Below are 16020 nucleotides of genomic sequence, written 5' to 3' on the forward strand. Positions count from 1 at the left end.
TATTTTTATGGTGATTTCATGATCATTTTTGCTTATAGTTGCAAACATGGCTTTTTCGTTCCAAAAGGGTGATGCCTTTGAAGGAACCCATTCCTCTACTGGGAGATCCCATTTGTGTTCATTCTTAGGGTCTTCCATGCCTGGGCCATGTCAGAGCATGTTTGGACCATGCCTTCTCTCCAGATGTTCATGCACACTTTTCATCCACATCTCCTGCAATCAGCTCTAAATGCTGGCTGCTCTTCTGTTAGCTAGCTCTGGGTTTTAGGAAGTTCTATCTCAATGTGTGGCAAAATGAGATTTGCTCACATCCACAGAGCATTGTATTCTAAGGCCGTAGAGCAATAGGATGTGATTTTATCCTGCCTTTGCTGCCAGATAAACCAAATTAGTTCATTTGTGGAGACATCAGAGGGAAATACAAGGTCACCATGTAACTTTCCCAGAATGATTGGCAGGAGGTTACAGTGGTCCTTCTCTTCCATCCCAAATTAAATGGACTAGATGAGCCCTCTGTATCTCTGCATCGTAAAATGCCTTGATGGGGAGCTGAAACCCCATGAGTGAAGGACCATTGTTTGGGAGTCACCTGTCATTTGGGAGGGCTCAAATGCAAAGATGAATGGCTTCTTACCTGCACTGCCTGGAAGGCAGGGAGGTTATACCAGCACCAACCTTGCTCCCTGGGACGCGGTGAGTTGGGCAAACTCACTTGGCCTCCAGACCTGGTTTTGGAGGAGACAGCTGTAGTCTTGGCAGCTCCTGTAAACATGCCGTGTAGTGGCCTTGTTTCCACGAGTGCTCTGCACTGGAATAACCCATCCACCATGAAAGCCTTATCATGGGGAGAACAGGGCATTTCTGCAGTGGATTAACAGCAGATATCTTGGCAGAGAGTATGAGGATGAGGACGATGGAGAACTTCCTGGGCTTGAAAGCTTCATCCAAAGGCAGCACTCCCATCTTACAGAAAGCTATTAGCAAAAGAGTCAGAACTAAAGGCATAGCCTGCGGGTGAAGCCCGGACCCAGGAAGGGGCCAGCAACATGGAAGAAGAAGAGGGCTCTCTTGGGCGTCCCAGTTTTAGAATGTAGGTTTTACTGTATTCCAGTGTGGTGAGCCCAAGAGATCAGAAGGCGATGGCATGGAGGACAGAGTTTGCTGTTCACAGTTCCTGAGGGCACAAGCCATGCCATGGGGGTCTTTCTGGGAAGCACCAGAGTTGTTCAGGAGGCAAAGAGGTAGGGACCCATTTGAGCAAGTGCCATTTTTGTGTGCTTTCTGTGAGAAGGAACAGTTGATGCCTAGAATGGGGTAGTTTGAGAGATTTCAGCAGGCTCTAGAAGGTCCGGGGATTTCCCTAGCTGTCTGCTACCTGACCCTGGGGTAATTAAGGCAGGTGGATAATGACCCAGACTGTGACAACCCCATAACGGAGGTGGTTGGGGTGTGGTCTCTGGGTTGCTAGGTTTGCATACAAAAAGCAAGCTCACAGGAAGTCTCTTGCTACCTCTAAGACTTGGCTAGCCCTGGGAGGGGTGGACCCTCCTGCGTCAGCAAAAGCCCCAGATACCAGAGCATCCAAAACATATGGTTGATTTCCCATTCTTTACATACTTCACTTAGGAGAATGCCCTCTAGTTTCCATCCAAATTGTTGCAAAAGGCATTAATTCATCCTTTTGTATGGCTGAGTAGTACTCCCTTGTATACATACACCACATTTTGTGAATCCACTCATGAATCAAAGGGCACGTGTGTTGATTCCACATCTTTGCAGTTGTGAATTGTGCCGCGATAAACATTCAAGTGCAGGTGTCTTTTTGATGAAATGACTGGTTTCCCTTAATGTTTTGAGATTTAAAAAGAAGAAGAAGAAACACATGGTTGGTACAGACCTTGACGAGGGAAGACAGAAGGTCAGACAGGGTGTGAGATATGGAGAGCGTAGAGTGGAGAGAAATAAGAACCTACCTCACTCACGTCTACCCTCTGGCTGGAGGGGTGAGCGGGTCAGACGTCAGGGGGAAGCCTGAGTCTGTGCCCAACTCAGTCGGCCTGGGCAGAGAATGACGACATCCATCCCTCTCTCTTGTGGACTTGGGGGCCTCTCTGGGCAGGGGATGGGCAACAGCTGCAAGCCTAGGATGTCCAAGCAGGCAACTAGGGAGTTCAGGAGACCAGTGTCAACATAAATGAGGGAGGGGCTGTGTCTCCAGGAACTGAAATGAACAGTCAGACAACCTTGGGTGTGCTTGAGGCTCACGACCACTTCCAGAATTCCCTATGAAGCCCGTGTTCACTATTCTTTGCTAGAAGAAGGTCTGTGCCCTGTTTCTGGGACTAGCATAAAAATGAACAAAAAGGGAAACAAAACATTCTTCCTCTCTCTCCTCTTTTTTTCTACTAAAGAAACCCCCCCCTTTTTTTGTAGTAAGAACACTTAAAATCTACTCTCCTAACAATTTTCAAGTACACAATATATTGCTACTAACTATAGTCACCGTGAACGCAATAGATCCCTTGAATTTATTCCTTGTGTCTAGCTGAGCTTTGTAGGCTTTGATCAACGTCTCCTCTTTCCCCCCAAAACCCTGGCCCTGGGTAATCACATTCTGGTCTCTGCTTCTACGAATTCAACCTTCTTACATCCCACATGGAAGCGGGATCACGTGGTGCTTGCCTTTCCGTGCCTGGCTTATTTCGTGTAACATAGTGTCTCCTAGGTTCATCCGTGTTGTCACCAATGACAGCATTTTCTTCTGCTTTAAGACAGAATAGTATTCCATTGTGTAGATAAACCACATTTTCTTTACGCGTTCATCCGTGGATGGGCACTTAGGTTGATGTCACGTCTTGGCTACTGTCAACAGTGCTGCAGTGACTGTGGGCGTGTAGATGTCTCCCCCAACATACTGATCTCAATCTCTTTGGCTCTATACCCAGAAGCGGGATTGCTGATTCATAGGGTAGCTCTGTGTTTAACTTTTTGAGGATCACGCATACTGTTTGCCCTAGTGGCTGTACTGATTTGCTTTCTCCACCTTTGTCTTTTCCATACCGTTCACCCTAACCGGTGTGACATGGTGTTTCACCGTGATTTTGCATTTCCTCGACTGTCAACAAAAACCTTCTCTCTTGCGCATTTGCTTTTGCCGTTTGGGCCCTAAGTAGGAGAATTAGGTTAAGGAACGAACAATGCTTTTTTGGGCGTTAGGGAAAGGACATGGTTTGTGTCACAGCTCATGGTCCCCGTCGTTCTACTGCAGGAGCCCTGATGACTCCCAACACCAGGATGCAACGGTTCGAAGTCCTCAAGAACGGCACGTTGGTTATCCGGAAGGTGCAGGTGCAGGACCGCGGCCAGTACCTGTGCACGGCCAGCAACCTGCACGGGCTGGACCGCGTGGGCGTCCTGCTGTCCGTCACGGTGCAGCAGCCGCAGATCCTCGCTTCGCACTATCAGGACGTCACCGTCTACCTGGGGGACACCATCGCCATGGAGTGCCTGGCCAAGGGGACCCCAGCGCCCCAGATCTCCTGGATCTTCCCCGACAGGAGCGTGTGGCAGACCGTGTCCCCCGTGGAGGGCCGCGTCACGCTGCACGAAAACCGGACCCTGTCCATCAAGGACGCGTCCTTCGCAGACCGGGGCGTGTATAAGTGCGTGGCCAGCAACACGGCGGGCGCGGACAGCCTGGCCATCCGCCTGCACGTGGCGGCGCTGCCCCCCGTCATCCACCAGGACAAGGCGGAGAACATCTCGCTGCCGCCCGGGCTGAGCGTCCACATCCACTGCACCGCCAAGGCCGCGCCCCCGCCCAGCGTGCGCTGGGTGCTCTGGGACGGGACCCACATCCGCCCCTCGCAGTTCCTGCGCGGGAACCTGTTCGTCTTCCCCAACGGCACGCTCTACATCCGCAACCTGGCGCCCAAGGACAGCGGGCGCTACGAGTGCGTGGCCGCCAACCTCGTGGGCTCCGCGCGCAGGACGGTGCAGCTCACCGTGCAGCGCGCGGCCGCCAACGCGCGCATCACCGCCACCTCCCCGCGCAGCAGCGACGTCAGGTACGGGAGCACCCTGAGGCTGGACTGCAGCGCCGCGGGCGACCCCTGGCCGCGCATCCAGTGGAGGCTGCCGTCCAAACGCATGGTGGACGCGCTCTTCAGGTAAATCGCGGGGACCCCGCGCTCCCCTTGCGTGTTGGGGACACTCTTGGTGGCCCCAAAAGGACATGAGTCCTGGTCAGGATGAACATGCACAGACATTGCTCCCTGTGCATACTTTTTCACGCAGTGAAATCTTGCCTTTATTCATTCTTTTATTTATTTAAAGGACAGGGTCTCTCTCTCTCTCTCTCTGTCACCTGGGCTGGAGTGCAGTGTTGCCATCACAGCTCACTGCCGTGTGGAACTCCTGGGCTCAAGGGATCCTCCTGCCTCAGCCTCCCGAGTAGCTAGGACTACAGGTGTGCACCGCCACACCTGGCTAATTTTTTTTTTTTTTTTTTAGAGACGGGGTCTTGCTATGTTGCCCTGGCTGGTTTCAAACTCCTGACCTGGCATAGTCAGTCCTCCCACCTCAGCCTCCCCAGTAGCTGGGACTACAGGTGCACACCACCACCCTGGCTAATTTTTTTTTTTTTTTTAAGAGACAGGATCTTGCTATGTTGCCCAGGCTGGTTTCAAACTCCTGACCTCAAGCGATCCTCCCACTTCCGTTTCCTCCTGCCTCAGTTTCCCACAATGCTAGGATTACAGGTGTGACCACCATGCCCAGCCATTGTCTTTATAAAGGACAATCCAGAAAAATACACTTGACCCCCCCCATCCCCTCTTGCCTGTCCAGAATAAAAAAAAAAAGGAACTGAAAAACTGTTGTTTTAATAATACTGTATTTTAAAACATAATATTGCATAAAATAATTCAGGTTGCTTTTATTTCCTTTATTAATTTTAACAAAATATGTAGGTGTTTTAGGCCTTATTTTAATATGGCATTAATGATACAATGAAAGTATGCAAAAATATCATAAAAATAAAGATATCATTACAGCTCCAGGGTAGCATACTTGGAATTATAAAAATGTATTGGGCCAGGCTCAGTGGCTCAAGATTGTCATGCCAGCACTTTGGGAGGCTGAGGTGGGAGGATCGCTTGAGGCCAGGAGTGGGAGAACAGCCTGGGCAACGTAATGAGACCCCATCTCTACAAAACAATAAGAAAAAATAGCTGGGCATGGTGGCTAAAACCTTTAGTCCTGGCACTTTGGGAGGCCAAGGTGGAAGGATCACTTGAGGCTAGGACTTTGAGACCAGGCTGGGCAATATAGCAAGACCCCATCTCTCTATGTAAAGCACATCTGTAGTACCAGCTACTTGGGAGCTGAGGCAGGAGGATCACTTGAACCCTGGAGTTCAAGGCTACAGAGAGCTATGATTGCACCACTGCACTCCAGCCTGGGCGACAGAGCAACAGCCCATCTGAAATTTTTTAAAAAATGTATTTTAGTGATGAAGAAAGCCACCATCTAATCACATACCATCTGTTCCCAGACATATAGGTTTGTGGCAGTGTTTCTCAGCTGGGGGTAATTTTGCCTCCAGGGACCCCTCGGCAATGTCTAGAGACATTACTGGCTATCACAACTGGGGTAGTTTCTCCTGGTATCTGGTGGATAGAGACCAGAGATGTTGCTCAACACCCTACAGTGCACAGCACAGCCCTGCCTCAGAGAATCCTCGGCCCCAAATGTCAGGAGTGCTGAGTCTTCAAAACCCTGGACTAGATCCAAAAAGGTTCATGTCTCCTTAATAAGTATCTCAAAAATAATAGAGGACAGAGCTAACAGAGGAAAAGGAAAATCAATTCAAGCTGTATTTTCAAGCAGGAAAACAGCTCAGTGCGGGTTCCACCGCAGGATGGGAGCAAAGTCATTGTTCACGCGTTTGTTCACTGAAGCAGTTTCTGGGCTTCCAGGGCCCTTCCCGATGTAGGAAAAGGGCCAAGGTGTTTTTCCCCAGCTTCTATCTTATTTTATTATTATTTTTTTACATTGCTAGAAGTTCAAATATTTATTTGTTCAATTTATCCATAATATTTATTGAAAACCTGCTTCCCATCAGACACGTAGTAGGTGCTCAGTACCTCAGTGAACCCAGCAGATGAAGATTCCTAACCTGCTAGAGTTTGTATGCTACACACCCGGGCACTGCCTGTATGGATTAGTTGAATTGTATAAATGATATAAATGCAGAAGAGCATTATTTGCATCATTATTTTAAGGGTCTCGAAATCATAAAACCTTGTAGCAACTGAGCCACATTTTGTGCAGGATTGGCGTATCGGCTACCCTACACAACATCAAGTGGAAAATGAAGAAAGTTTCTCCAAATATATGTACATTTTAAGGTCCCAATAGTTGAACTCATTATTTAAGCAAAATAGAAAATATTTAATGATGGATTTTTGCCAAACAAAGAGGGTGTAGTGGTCAAAAACGGAGGAGGAGGGGGGTTCTATGTTAGCATTTCCTTTCTCTGCCATTCAGTTTCCAGTGAGCTGTGGATATAAGTCCATTTTATTTAAGCTTAATGCTTTAGCTTCTCATTTTATTTATTTCTTCAAATTCTTTTTATTTTATTATTATTTTAATTTCATTATCTTACAGGGGCATGCCCATTTCGGTTACTTAATTTGCTTTTGAATCAGCCAAAGTGCCCAGCTTCTATTTTAAATGTTAGATATATCTGGGCGGTGTCCGGAAACAGCTTGCACAATCCATCCGGAATACTGCGTACCCAACTCAACCTGGAATACCTTCCCGCTCAGCCAATGTGCTGCCACCTGCCAGCCTGTTTTCCGTTGACTTTGGCATGGCTGAGCCAGCGCTGAATGGATAACAGTACAAAAATGTAGCTCCAGGAGGGTTTTGAGTCATTTTATTAATATCCCCGTAGAAACCCTAAATCCATCATAAATCATCATCTCTGGGGCTTCATTCTTACTAAATAGATTCCAACTAATTATATCCTTAGTGTGGTGTCATTAAACGACCCATCTGAGTTTTACCAATGAGCAGGCCCTTTGCTCTGCTAGACGCCAGGATGATTTAAAAACACAGATTATTGGCACTTCCCTTCCTAAAGCCAAGTCCTTCGGCAGGCATATTTTTCAGATGTTCCCAGTTTATTCTGATTATAACTAGGGCTGGACATTAGTGCTGTAGACACTTCATAATGTTTGCAGATACATGCTACCGTCCAAATGTTTGGATTCAAACTCCAAGGCACATTAAAATATCCTAACCAGCCCGACACCTCTCTTATTTCTTACCATGTCACCTTGACTTGGTTTTCACTCCTGGCCCACAAGACAGTATATTTGGCCACCATTAGTATAATAATTGCTTTTATTTATGGTGATTGGGTTGCATCCAAGTGTAGGCAGACGTTTTCTTTTTAAAGATCTATGATACTGTCCCAGACATCTCATTAGAATAGTGCAATATTCACAGGAAATGCTAAGGAATCATAGCTCAATTACACCCTCTCCCATTATAACATAAGTGAAACTGAAAATTCAATGTGGACGCGTTAAAAATGAGAACCTCTCCGATCTTTTCCCTGGGTTATTCAAAACGTGAGTTCTGAATGGCTCAATATTTATAAAAATCTCACGTGCATAACGAATTAATGAAGCCATATAAATCCTAAATAAACCCTAAATCATCATCTCCGGAGCTTCATTCTTACTAAATTCCAATTATATGCCTGGTATAGTGTAATTAAACAACCCATGTAAGGTTTTTTGTTTTTTTTTTTTTTAATCTATCAAGCCTTCAATGTTGTCTCTTTTAAACTGAAAACCTTTCATGAATATTAACTCAGACGTGCCTGGACTTCATAGCGAGGAACCGCAGGCCACCCTCAGGGTTTTAGTTACATTCATTTTTTTTTTTTTTTGAGATAGAGTCTCGCTCTGTTGCCCAGGCTAGAGTGAGTGCCGTGACATCAGCCTCGCTCACAGCAACCTCAAACTCCTGGGCTCAAGCAATCCTCCTGCCTCAGCCTCCTGAGTAGCTGGGACTACAGGCATGTGCCACCATGCCCGGCTAATTTTTTTCTGTATATATTTTAGTTGTCCAGATCATTTCTTTCTATTTGTAGTAGAGACGGGGTCTTACTCTTGCTCAGGCTGGTCTCGAACGCCTGACCTCGAGCGATCCTCCTGCCTCGGCCTTCCAGAGTGCTAGGATTACAGGCGTGAGCCACCGCGCCCGGCCGTGTCATTCAGTTTTAATTACAAATCCTGGAGAAGAAGGCTTTACACCACTATTGCCCAGTGCTGACCAATCCAGTTTTATTAAATAGCTGTGGACGTCTAGGCAGAACCACAATGACACGATCAACGTCAAAGTTACTTTGTTGCCCCTGGCTTGATACTGGGCTACAACGTCTTTAAAAAAAAAAAAAAGAAAAGAAAATGGCCAAGAGTAGAAGTTGTGTCTAAAATATTTTCTCCCAGAAAGCACTTAACCTTTCTATAAGGTTAACTTGGATTCATGATTTTGTGGTTACAACACTGTTTGCAATGACCAGGGGACAAATACTCGACACACTCACGGACACACGCACACACACATGCAGGAACAGGGCTGAAGTCTTTGCGTACCTCTCACATCTTTGAATCCACGGCCAGCCCAGCCGGCCAGACCCTACCAGGAAGTTCTCATTAGCAGTAAACCGCTTTCCGGCGTGTGCTCAATCTTGTCCAGGCTGTTGGCGCCCGTGGGCGTTTTGCTGCAGCAGCCGGGTGAGCTGACTCCTCCCAGAACCACGTGTGCTAGTTTCGTTCCAGCGACCTACAAACTGGAGCACTCCGCAAACTGACACCCCCTTCCTTGTCCTTTCTCGCCCTCCAGCTTCGATTCCAGAGTCAAGGCGTTCGCCAACGGGACCCTGGTGGTGAACTCGGTGACCGACAGAGACGCGGGAGATTACCTGTGTGTGGCGCGCAACAAGGTGGGCGACGACTACGCGGCGCTGCGGGTGAAGGTGGTGATGAAACCCGCCAAGATCGAGCACAAGGAGGAGAACGACCACCGGGTCTTCTACGGGGGTGATCTGAAAGTGGACTGCGTCGCCACCGGGCTGCCCAACCCCGAGATCTCCTGGGGCCTCCCCGACGGCAGCCTGGTCAACTCCTTCATGCAGTCGGACGACAGCGGCGGGCGCGCCAAGCGCTACGTGGTGTTCAACAACGGCACGCTCTACTTCAACGAGGTGGGCATGCGGGAGGAAGGGGACTACACCTGCTTCGCCGAAAATCAGGTGGGCAAGGACGAGATGAGAGTCCGGGTCAAGGTGGTGGCGGAGCCCGCAGCCATCCGGAACAAGACGTACCTGGTGGTCCACGTGCCCTACGGAGACGTGGTCACCGTGCCCTGCGACGCCAAAGGAGAGCCCATGCCCAAGGTGACGTGGCTGTCCCCAACCAACAGGCTCATCCCCGCGTCCTCGGAGAAGTACCAGGTGTACCCGGACGGCACTCTGCTGATTCAGAAGGCGCAGCGCTCCGACAGCGGCAACTACACCTGCCTGGTGCGGAACGGTGCGGGCGACGACAGGAAGACGGTGTGGATCCACGTCGACGTGCAGCCGCCCAGGATCAACGGCAACTCCAACACCATCACCACGGTGCGGGAGATCGCGGCCGGGGGCAGTCGCAAGCTCATCGACTGCCAGGCGGAGGGCGTCCCCGCCCCGAGGGTCCTGTGGGCTTTTCCGGAAGGCGTGATCCTGCCTGCCCCGTACCACGGAAACCGCATCAGCGTGCACCGCAACGGCACGCTGGACATCCGGCAGCTGAGAAGGAGCGACTCGGTGCAGCTGGTGTGCATGGCCCGCAACGAGGGCGGCGAGGCGCGGCTGGTGGTGCAGCTCACCGTCCTGGAGCCCGTGCACAAACCCGTCTTCCACGACCCCACCAGCGAGAAGATCACCGCCACGGCCGGCCACACCATCAGTCTCAACTGCTCGGCCGCGGGGACCCCGCCGCCCACCCTGCTGTGGGTCCTCCCCAACGGCACGGAGCTGCAGAGCGCCCGACGGCTGCAGCGCTTCTTCCACAAGGGCGACGGCATGCTGCACATCAGCGGCCTGTCCCCCGCCGACGCCGGCGCCTACCGCTGCGTGGCCAGGAACGCCGCGGGCCACTCGGAGAGGCTGGTGTCTCTCAAGGTGGGGCTGAAGCCGCCGGCGGGCGGCGCGCGCCGCAATCTGGTCAGCATCATCGACGGGGAGACCCTGCAGCTGCACTGCGTCCCCCCGGGGGGCGGCCGGCGGGGACGTTTCTCCTGGACGCTTCCCAACGGCGTGGTCCTGGAGGGCCCCCGCGCCCTCGGACGCGTGTCCCTCTCGGACAACGGCACCCTCACGGTGCGCCAGGCCTCGGTGTTCGACAGGGGCACCTACCAGTGCAGGACGGAGACCGACCACGGGCCCTCGGTGACGAGCGTCTCCGTGATTGTCATCGCCTATCCGCCCCGCATCACCAGCGAGCCCACGCCGGTCATCTACACGCGGCCCGGGCACACGGTCAAGGTCAACTGCATGGCCATGGGCATCCCCAAAGCCGAGATCACCTGGGAGCTGCCGGACAAGTCGCTCCTGACGGCCGGCACGCAGGCTCGTCTGTACGGCCACAGATTCGTGCACCCGCAGGGAGCGCTGACCATCCAGCACGCCTCGCAGAGGGACGCGGGCTTCTACAAGTGCACCGCCAAGAACGTGCTGGGGAGTGACTCGAAAACCACTTACATCCACGTCTTCTGAACGGCCCGCGGGGCCATGCAGATTGCAGGGCTTGCCGCGGGGTGGGGAAGGGAAGCCGGGCTGGGCGGCCGCGGCTCCCGGAGGGTTCGTCCCGGGGCAGGGTCAACTCCCAGGTGGGTTTCAGACCGAGGTTAACCGTCACCGAGGCTTGAAAAGGAATTTAAGCAGCCACAGACAGGAGGGCTCGGCCGCTCTGGGAACTCTGTTTTGTGTTTACAACGCGCCATGGGCTTCAGGGTACCCGGTCTGCAACTGCAATTTCTACCCGTTCCTGGGCATCTGCAGGAGTCGGGCGCAGCATTCCCTGAAAACAAGCCGCAGACATTAGCAACGCTGCCTTGCTGCCCCGAGTGGGGGGGACGCATCCTCTAGTCAACCCGCTGCAGTTTTCACACCATAGAACCTTCCAGAACGAGAACTCTTCACCTTTCAGTTATTTCCTCTGTCCCTTCAAAACTCCAGCTTGCCCAAGGAACGGTTCAGAACCAGACTGACTGATGTTTTTTAACCCGCACTTTCATACGTTATAGCTACCATTTTGTAAGAAAAAGCAAACCAAAAAAAAAAAACCTCTTTCTCCCTGGAACTCACTTTTTATATGATGTTTTATATATATATATATATATTTTTTTTTCTTTCTAATCAGACGATGAGATTCGAAAGAGAAATTCTTTCTGTCTCATTAAAAAGAATAAATTATTGGTCTTTACAAGACTTGGATACATTACAGCAGACATGGAAATGCGATTTAAAAATAAATAAATTTCTTTCCAAACCTTCTTCCAGTTCAGTAACCACTATTTCATTACCTTCCCCCCGGGAGGCTAGGCTATTAGATTGCCTTGAATACAAAGTTTATCCTGAAGGCCATTGCAAGGAGGGAGGAGGGGAAGGAGAAACCTACACCACGACCCCACAGAACTGAATTCAGAGCCCTTCCAGAAAAGCCCGGAAACTTCTCTGAAGTATCTGAGCTGTCCATCTGGTCCAAGGCAGCTGTCCCTTCCCCAGCCGTGGCTCAGTCTGTCCCCACAGACAACGGGAGAACTATTATTTCCATGACTGCTTTACTGTATTTTTAAGGCCCATATACTGTACATTTGATAATAAAATAATATTTTCCAAAAAAACAGGGCCACGATGACAATGATATTTTCAGAAGCAAAAAGAGCTTCAAATGAATTCGGGTTTAAAGCGGAGAGGTTTAAAAAACAAAAAAACTTTTATTCACCCTATATCAATTATTCTATTCTCTATAAAAGTTTTTAGCAGGCAAGGAATTGAAGTCAAAAGTGGCAGTTCATTCCGACAGCCTGTTGGAGAGACGGGAAGGCAGAATCTGACCCGACATGCAGCCAGACCATTTTAGGACTGAGAAGCAACATTGCTGAGGAAAATCCTACATCAATTTTTTTTTCTTTTCTACATTTTTTTTTTTTTTTGCAAAGAGACATCTGGGAGTTGTTGTACTGGCATTCCTCAAATATATGCAAACCGTCATTCTCTTGGTACCCCTGAGAGGAAGGAAAAGACAAACATCAGATAAATATTTGGGAAGACAGTGATTGTCAGCATTTCAAGAAATGTAGTGCGGCCAATTGTTAAAGAATGTCAACACAGAGACCAAGGGGCGGAGAGATTGGTGCTTCGCGACTCTGAGTCTCTCATTCATTAATCCAGTGGTTCCCACCCTTTTGGGCACCAGGGACCGAATTCATGGAGGACACTTTTTCCACTGACCTGGGGCCGGGGTATGGTTTTGGGATGATTCAAGCGCATGACATTGATTGTGCACTTTATTTCTGCTATGATTACATTGTAATATATAATGAAATGATTATACAACCCGCCATAGGTTAGGAACCCACGCGTTAATCCACGCATGTGCTTAAGCCTCTCTGCACAACTGTTGCTGTGTGCCAGATGCCAGGATGGCCCCCAGGGAAACAGGTAGCGTGTGATGTCCTAATGACCAATATACGTGCCCTTTAGCTACGTCTCCCGGCCACAGAGTGAGTGACATTTGGGGCTGGATTGTTCTCTGTGGGGTGGCGGGCATCCCATGCACTTGGTAGGGTGTCGAGCAGTGTCCCTGGGCTCCACCTGCCAGATGCCAGTACCGCCCACCCCTGGGTCCTGACAACCCAAAATGTCTCTGGTCATTACCAAATGCCTCTCTGTGGGTACCAGGTCAATGGTAGCCTGAGAGACATTTTTGTGCCCAACGTGGCATTTTGGCTGAGTCAATCACAGAAGGACGGCTGGGCAGGATGCAATGGGCAGGAGAGGGGATGGCTCTCTTGTCAGCAAGAGCATTTTGAAGACAAATGCCCCAAGCCAGGAGAACTGGGGTCTACTGACAGATAAAAGGTAATAGACGTATGTGGACGATGGTGGAAAATGTGGGGTTTTTTTTGTTTTTGTTGATCGTGGTAGGATATTGTAGCTGGTTGAATAACGTCCTGCAAAAGGTCATGTCTACCTAGAACCACAGGATGTGGCCTTGTTTGGAAATAAGGTGTCTGCAGATGTAATTAGTGAAGGACCTTGACGTGAGACCATCTACGATTTAGGGAGGACCCTAAACCCAATGACAGGTGGAAGAGAAGGAGACACAGACGCAGAGGAGAAGCCACGTGGAGACGGAGGCAGAGGCTGGAGTGACGCGGCCACAAGCCCAGGGACGCCTGGAGCCCCCAGGAGGTGGGAGAGGCAGGAAGGAGCCTCCCCTGGAGCCTGCGGAGGGAGCGCAGCCCCGAGACCCCTGCGTCTCACACTCCTGGGCTCCGGGACCGGGAGAGGACACATTTCTATTGTTTTAAGCCTCCAGATTGGAGTCATTGGTTATACCAGCCCCAGGGAAACAAACACAAATATTTTAAAATTTCTGGCAGGAACATGAGATGATGAGAGGTGCTTAGCACTTTATGACTCAGCAAGAGGCGTTTAACCCCGTTTGCCCAGCACAGGGAGATGTGTGATTAGTGAGCACATCGTTCACAGGAATCACATATGTCTGTTACCATTGTTTGCAAGCAATAGACTAACTCCAAGAGAGTTGGTTGTTATTGCCTTCCCTCCATGGCTAACTCCTAACATCTGGTGTATGTGCTTGTAAATGTGTGTGCGCAATCAGAATCTTTCGCTAACAGTCCATTGTCGCTCTCTAATTGCTCCCAGGCGCCCCCTGAAAAACAAAAACCCAAACCACACCGTTCTCTTGGAGGTCTGATTTGTAATTGCAAGGGAAGCCTTTGTGATCGGGTGCAAGGCAAGGTGAGGACGCCCCTACCCTGCTGCTAGATTCTATCTGCAAGATGCCAAATCCTACTGGAGCTTATTCTGTGCCTTCATCTTCTTGTCCGGCTCCGGTGTTCAGTCATAGGTTCATGTCGAAACCACAGAGGGGGAGTGCAGAGTTTCCAGAGGGCCCCACAGAACCTGACTTCTTTCTGGTAATAAAAAAAACCTAAAGATCAATTTGCCTGCACCCTGAGACGCTATTCAGCCTCTTTCCTAACAGTCTTTAATTTTTAACCTTGTTAGGACCCGATAACATTCTTAAGACACAATGAAGCAGTGGTTCTTGTTGGCTTCGTCTTGTACTTACCTGGATGGATTAAAAATATCCTCATGTCCATGGGTGTTTGTTGCCTGTGGCTGCAATAACGGATGACCATGGAACTGGTGGCTTAAAACAACAGTTTTCTGGTGTAGAGTTTCAGCCATGCTACTCCAGCCAAAAGTACTCACATTCGATTCCCAAATTTACAGAATCAAGTTCACAACGTTGAATTACTAAATAAGGGATTCCACTACCTTCCAAGTAGTTTTTTTTTTTTCAATTTTTAAATTTCAAAATACTAAGGGGGTACAAATGTTTTAGGTCACATAGATCACATTTGTAATGCTCGTGTTCTGGCTATAGGTGTGCCTGTCACCCAAATAGTGTTCATCATACCTCTTAGGTAGGTTTTTGCCCCCCCTCTCCCCCACCCTCCACCCTGGTTGATTTCCACTGGGTTTTAATTCCCATTGTGCACATGTGTGCTCATCAGTTAGTTCCAATTTAATAGGGAGTATGCATGGTTTTTGTTTTTTCATTCTTGAAAAACTAAAAAGGTTCTGCACAGCTAAGGAAACAATCAGCAGAGCAAATAGACAACCTAGAGAATGGGAGAAAATATCCACAAACTATACATCTAATGAAGGGCTGATAAACAGAATCTACAAAGAACTCAAGCAAATCAGCAAGAAAAAAACAAACAACCCTATTAAAAAAAAGGGCAAAAGACATGAACAGAAGCTTCTCAGAAGAAGAAAGACAAATGGCCAATAAACATATAAAAAATGTTTAATGTCACTAATCATCAGGAAAATACAAATTAAAAGTGACAATAAAATGGCACCTTACCCCTGTTAGAATGGCTTTTATTAAACTGTCCAAAAACAACAGATGCCGGCATGGATACGGAGAGAAAGAAATGCTTGTACAGTGTTGGTAGGACTGCAAATTAGTACAACCTCTATGGAAAACAGTGTGGAGATAACTTCCAAGTCTTTCATTTCATTCTTTTCTGCACATTTCTGCACATTTTAATGCAAAAAGAATTATTATTGTCACCCAAACAGGTGTGAGTCTCTAACAAAGACTCTGCTCACCACGATTGCTATGTTTCGGCTGTCCTTTATGAACTCAGAGGTGATGTGTGCGGTGGACAGAGTGCTGGACTCTCCTTTATGAACTTAGAGGAGAAGTCGGTAGTGGATGGACTTCTGAAACCAAGGCTTGTGTCTGGATTCTTTCTTCATGATATCCGGTGGGAGAAGCCACAAATACTGAAGATCTGTCTCTTTTCCTTTGTGATGATCAAATGACGTGACTTGAAATAGACATGTAACAAAATTGCCACCAAGATCTGCTCCATTTGTGGAGTCAAAGACATAATGTTAACAAATCTTGCTCCACCTAAAGTCTCACCTTGTCACATAAGAATTTTAGTTTTTTAAACTTTGTCATCCCTCTCATCCTGCTACCCTACAGATCTAGACACCTGTCTCCTATCAGACCTGCTCCTTGTCCTACCACTATCTCTGACTGCTCAAGGTCAGCCTCTGTCCCCACAAGGGCCACTCTAAGCTTGCCTCTTTGACAGCCTGGGCTGCTCCACCATCAGTAGCTTGGG

General features: G+C 49.0%; 1 protein-coding gene across 1 annotated transcript in view; it reads left to right on the plus strand.

Moving 5' to 3' along the window:
• The window catches only part of MXRA5 (matrix remodeling associated 5), a 29745-nt gene extending 16227 nt beyond the window's left edge, over positions 1-13518 (plus strand). Inside the window, exons 5-6 of the mRNA XM_045537674.1 lie at positions 3269-4169; positions 8923-13518. Of these exons, the coding sequence (XP_045393630.1) occupies positions 3269-4169; positions 8923-10834 (2813 nt within the window). The 3' untranslated portion in view covers positions 10835-13518. The remainder of the gene's footprint in view (positions 1-3268; positions 4170-8922) is intronic.
• Positions 13519-16020: the final 2502 nt, after the last annotated feature.

This window comes from Lemur catta, chromosome X (genome assembly GCF_020740605.2).
Source record: "Lemur catta isolate mLemCat1 chromosome X, mLemCat1.pri, whole genome shotgun sequence".
NCBI classification, from domain to species: domain Eukaryota; kingdom Metazoa; phylum Chordata; class Mammalia; order Primates; family Lemuridae; genus Lemur; species Lemur catta.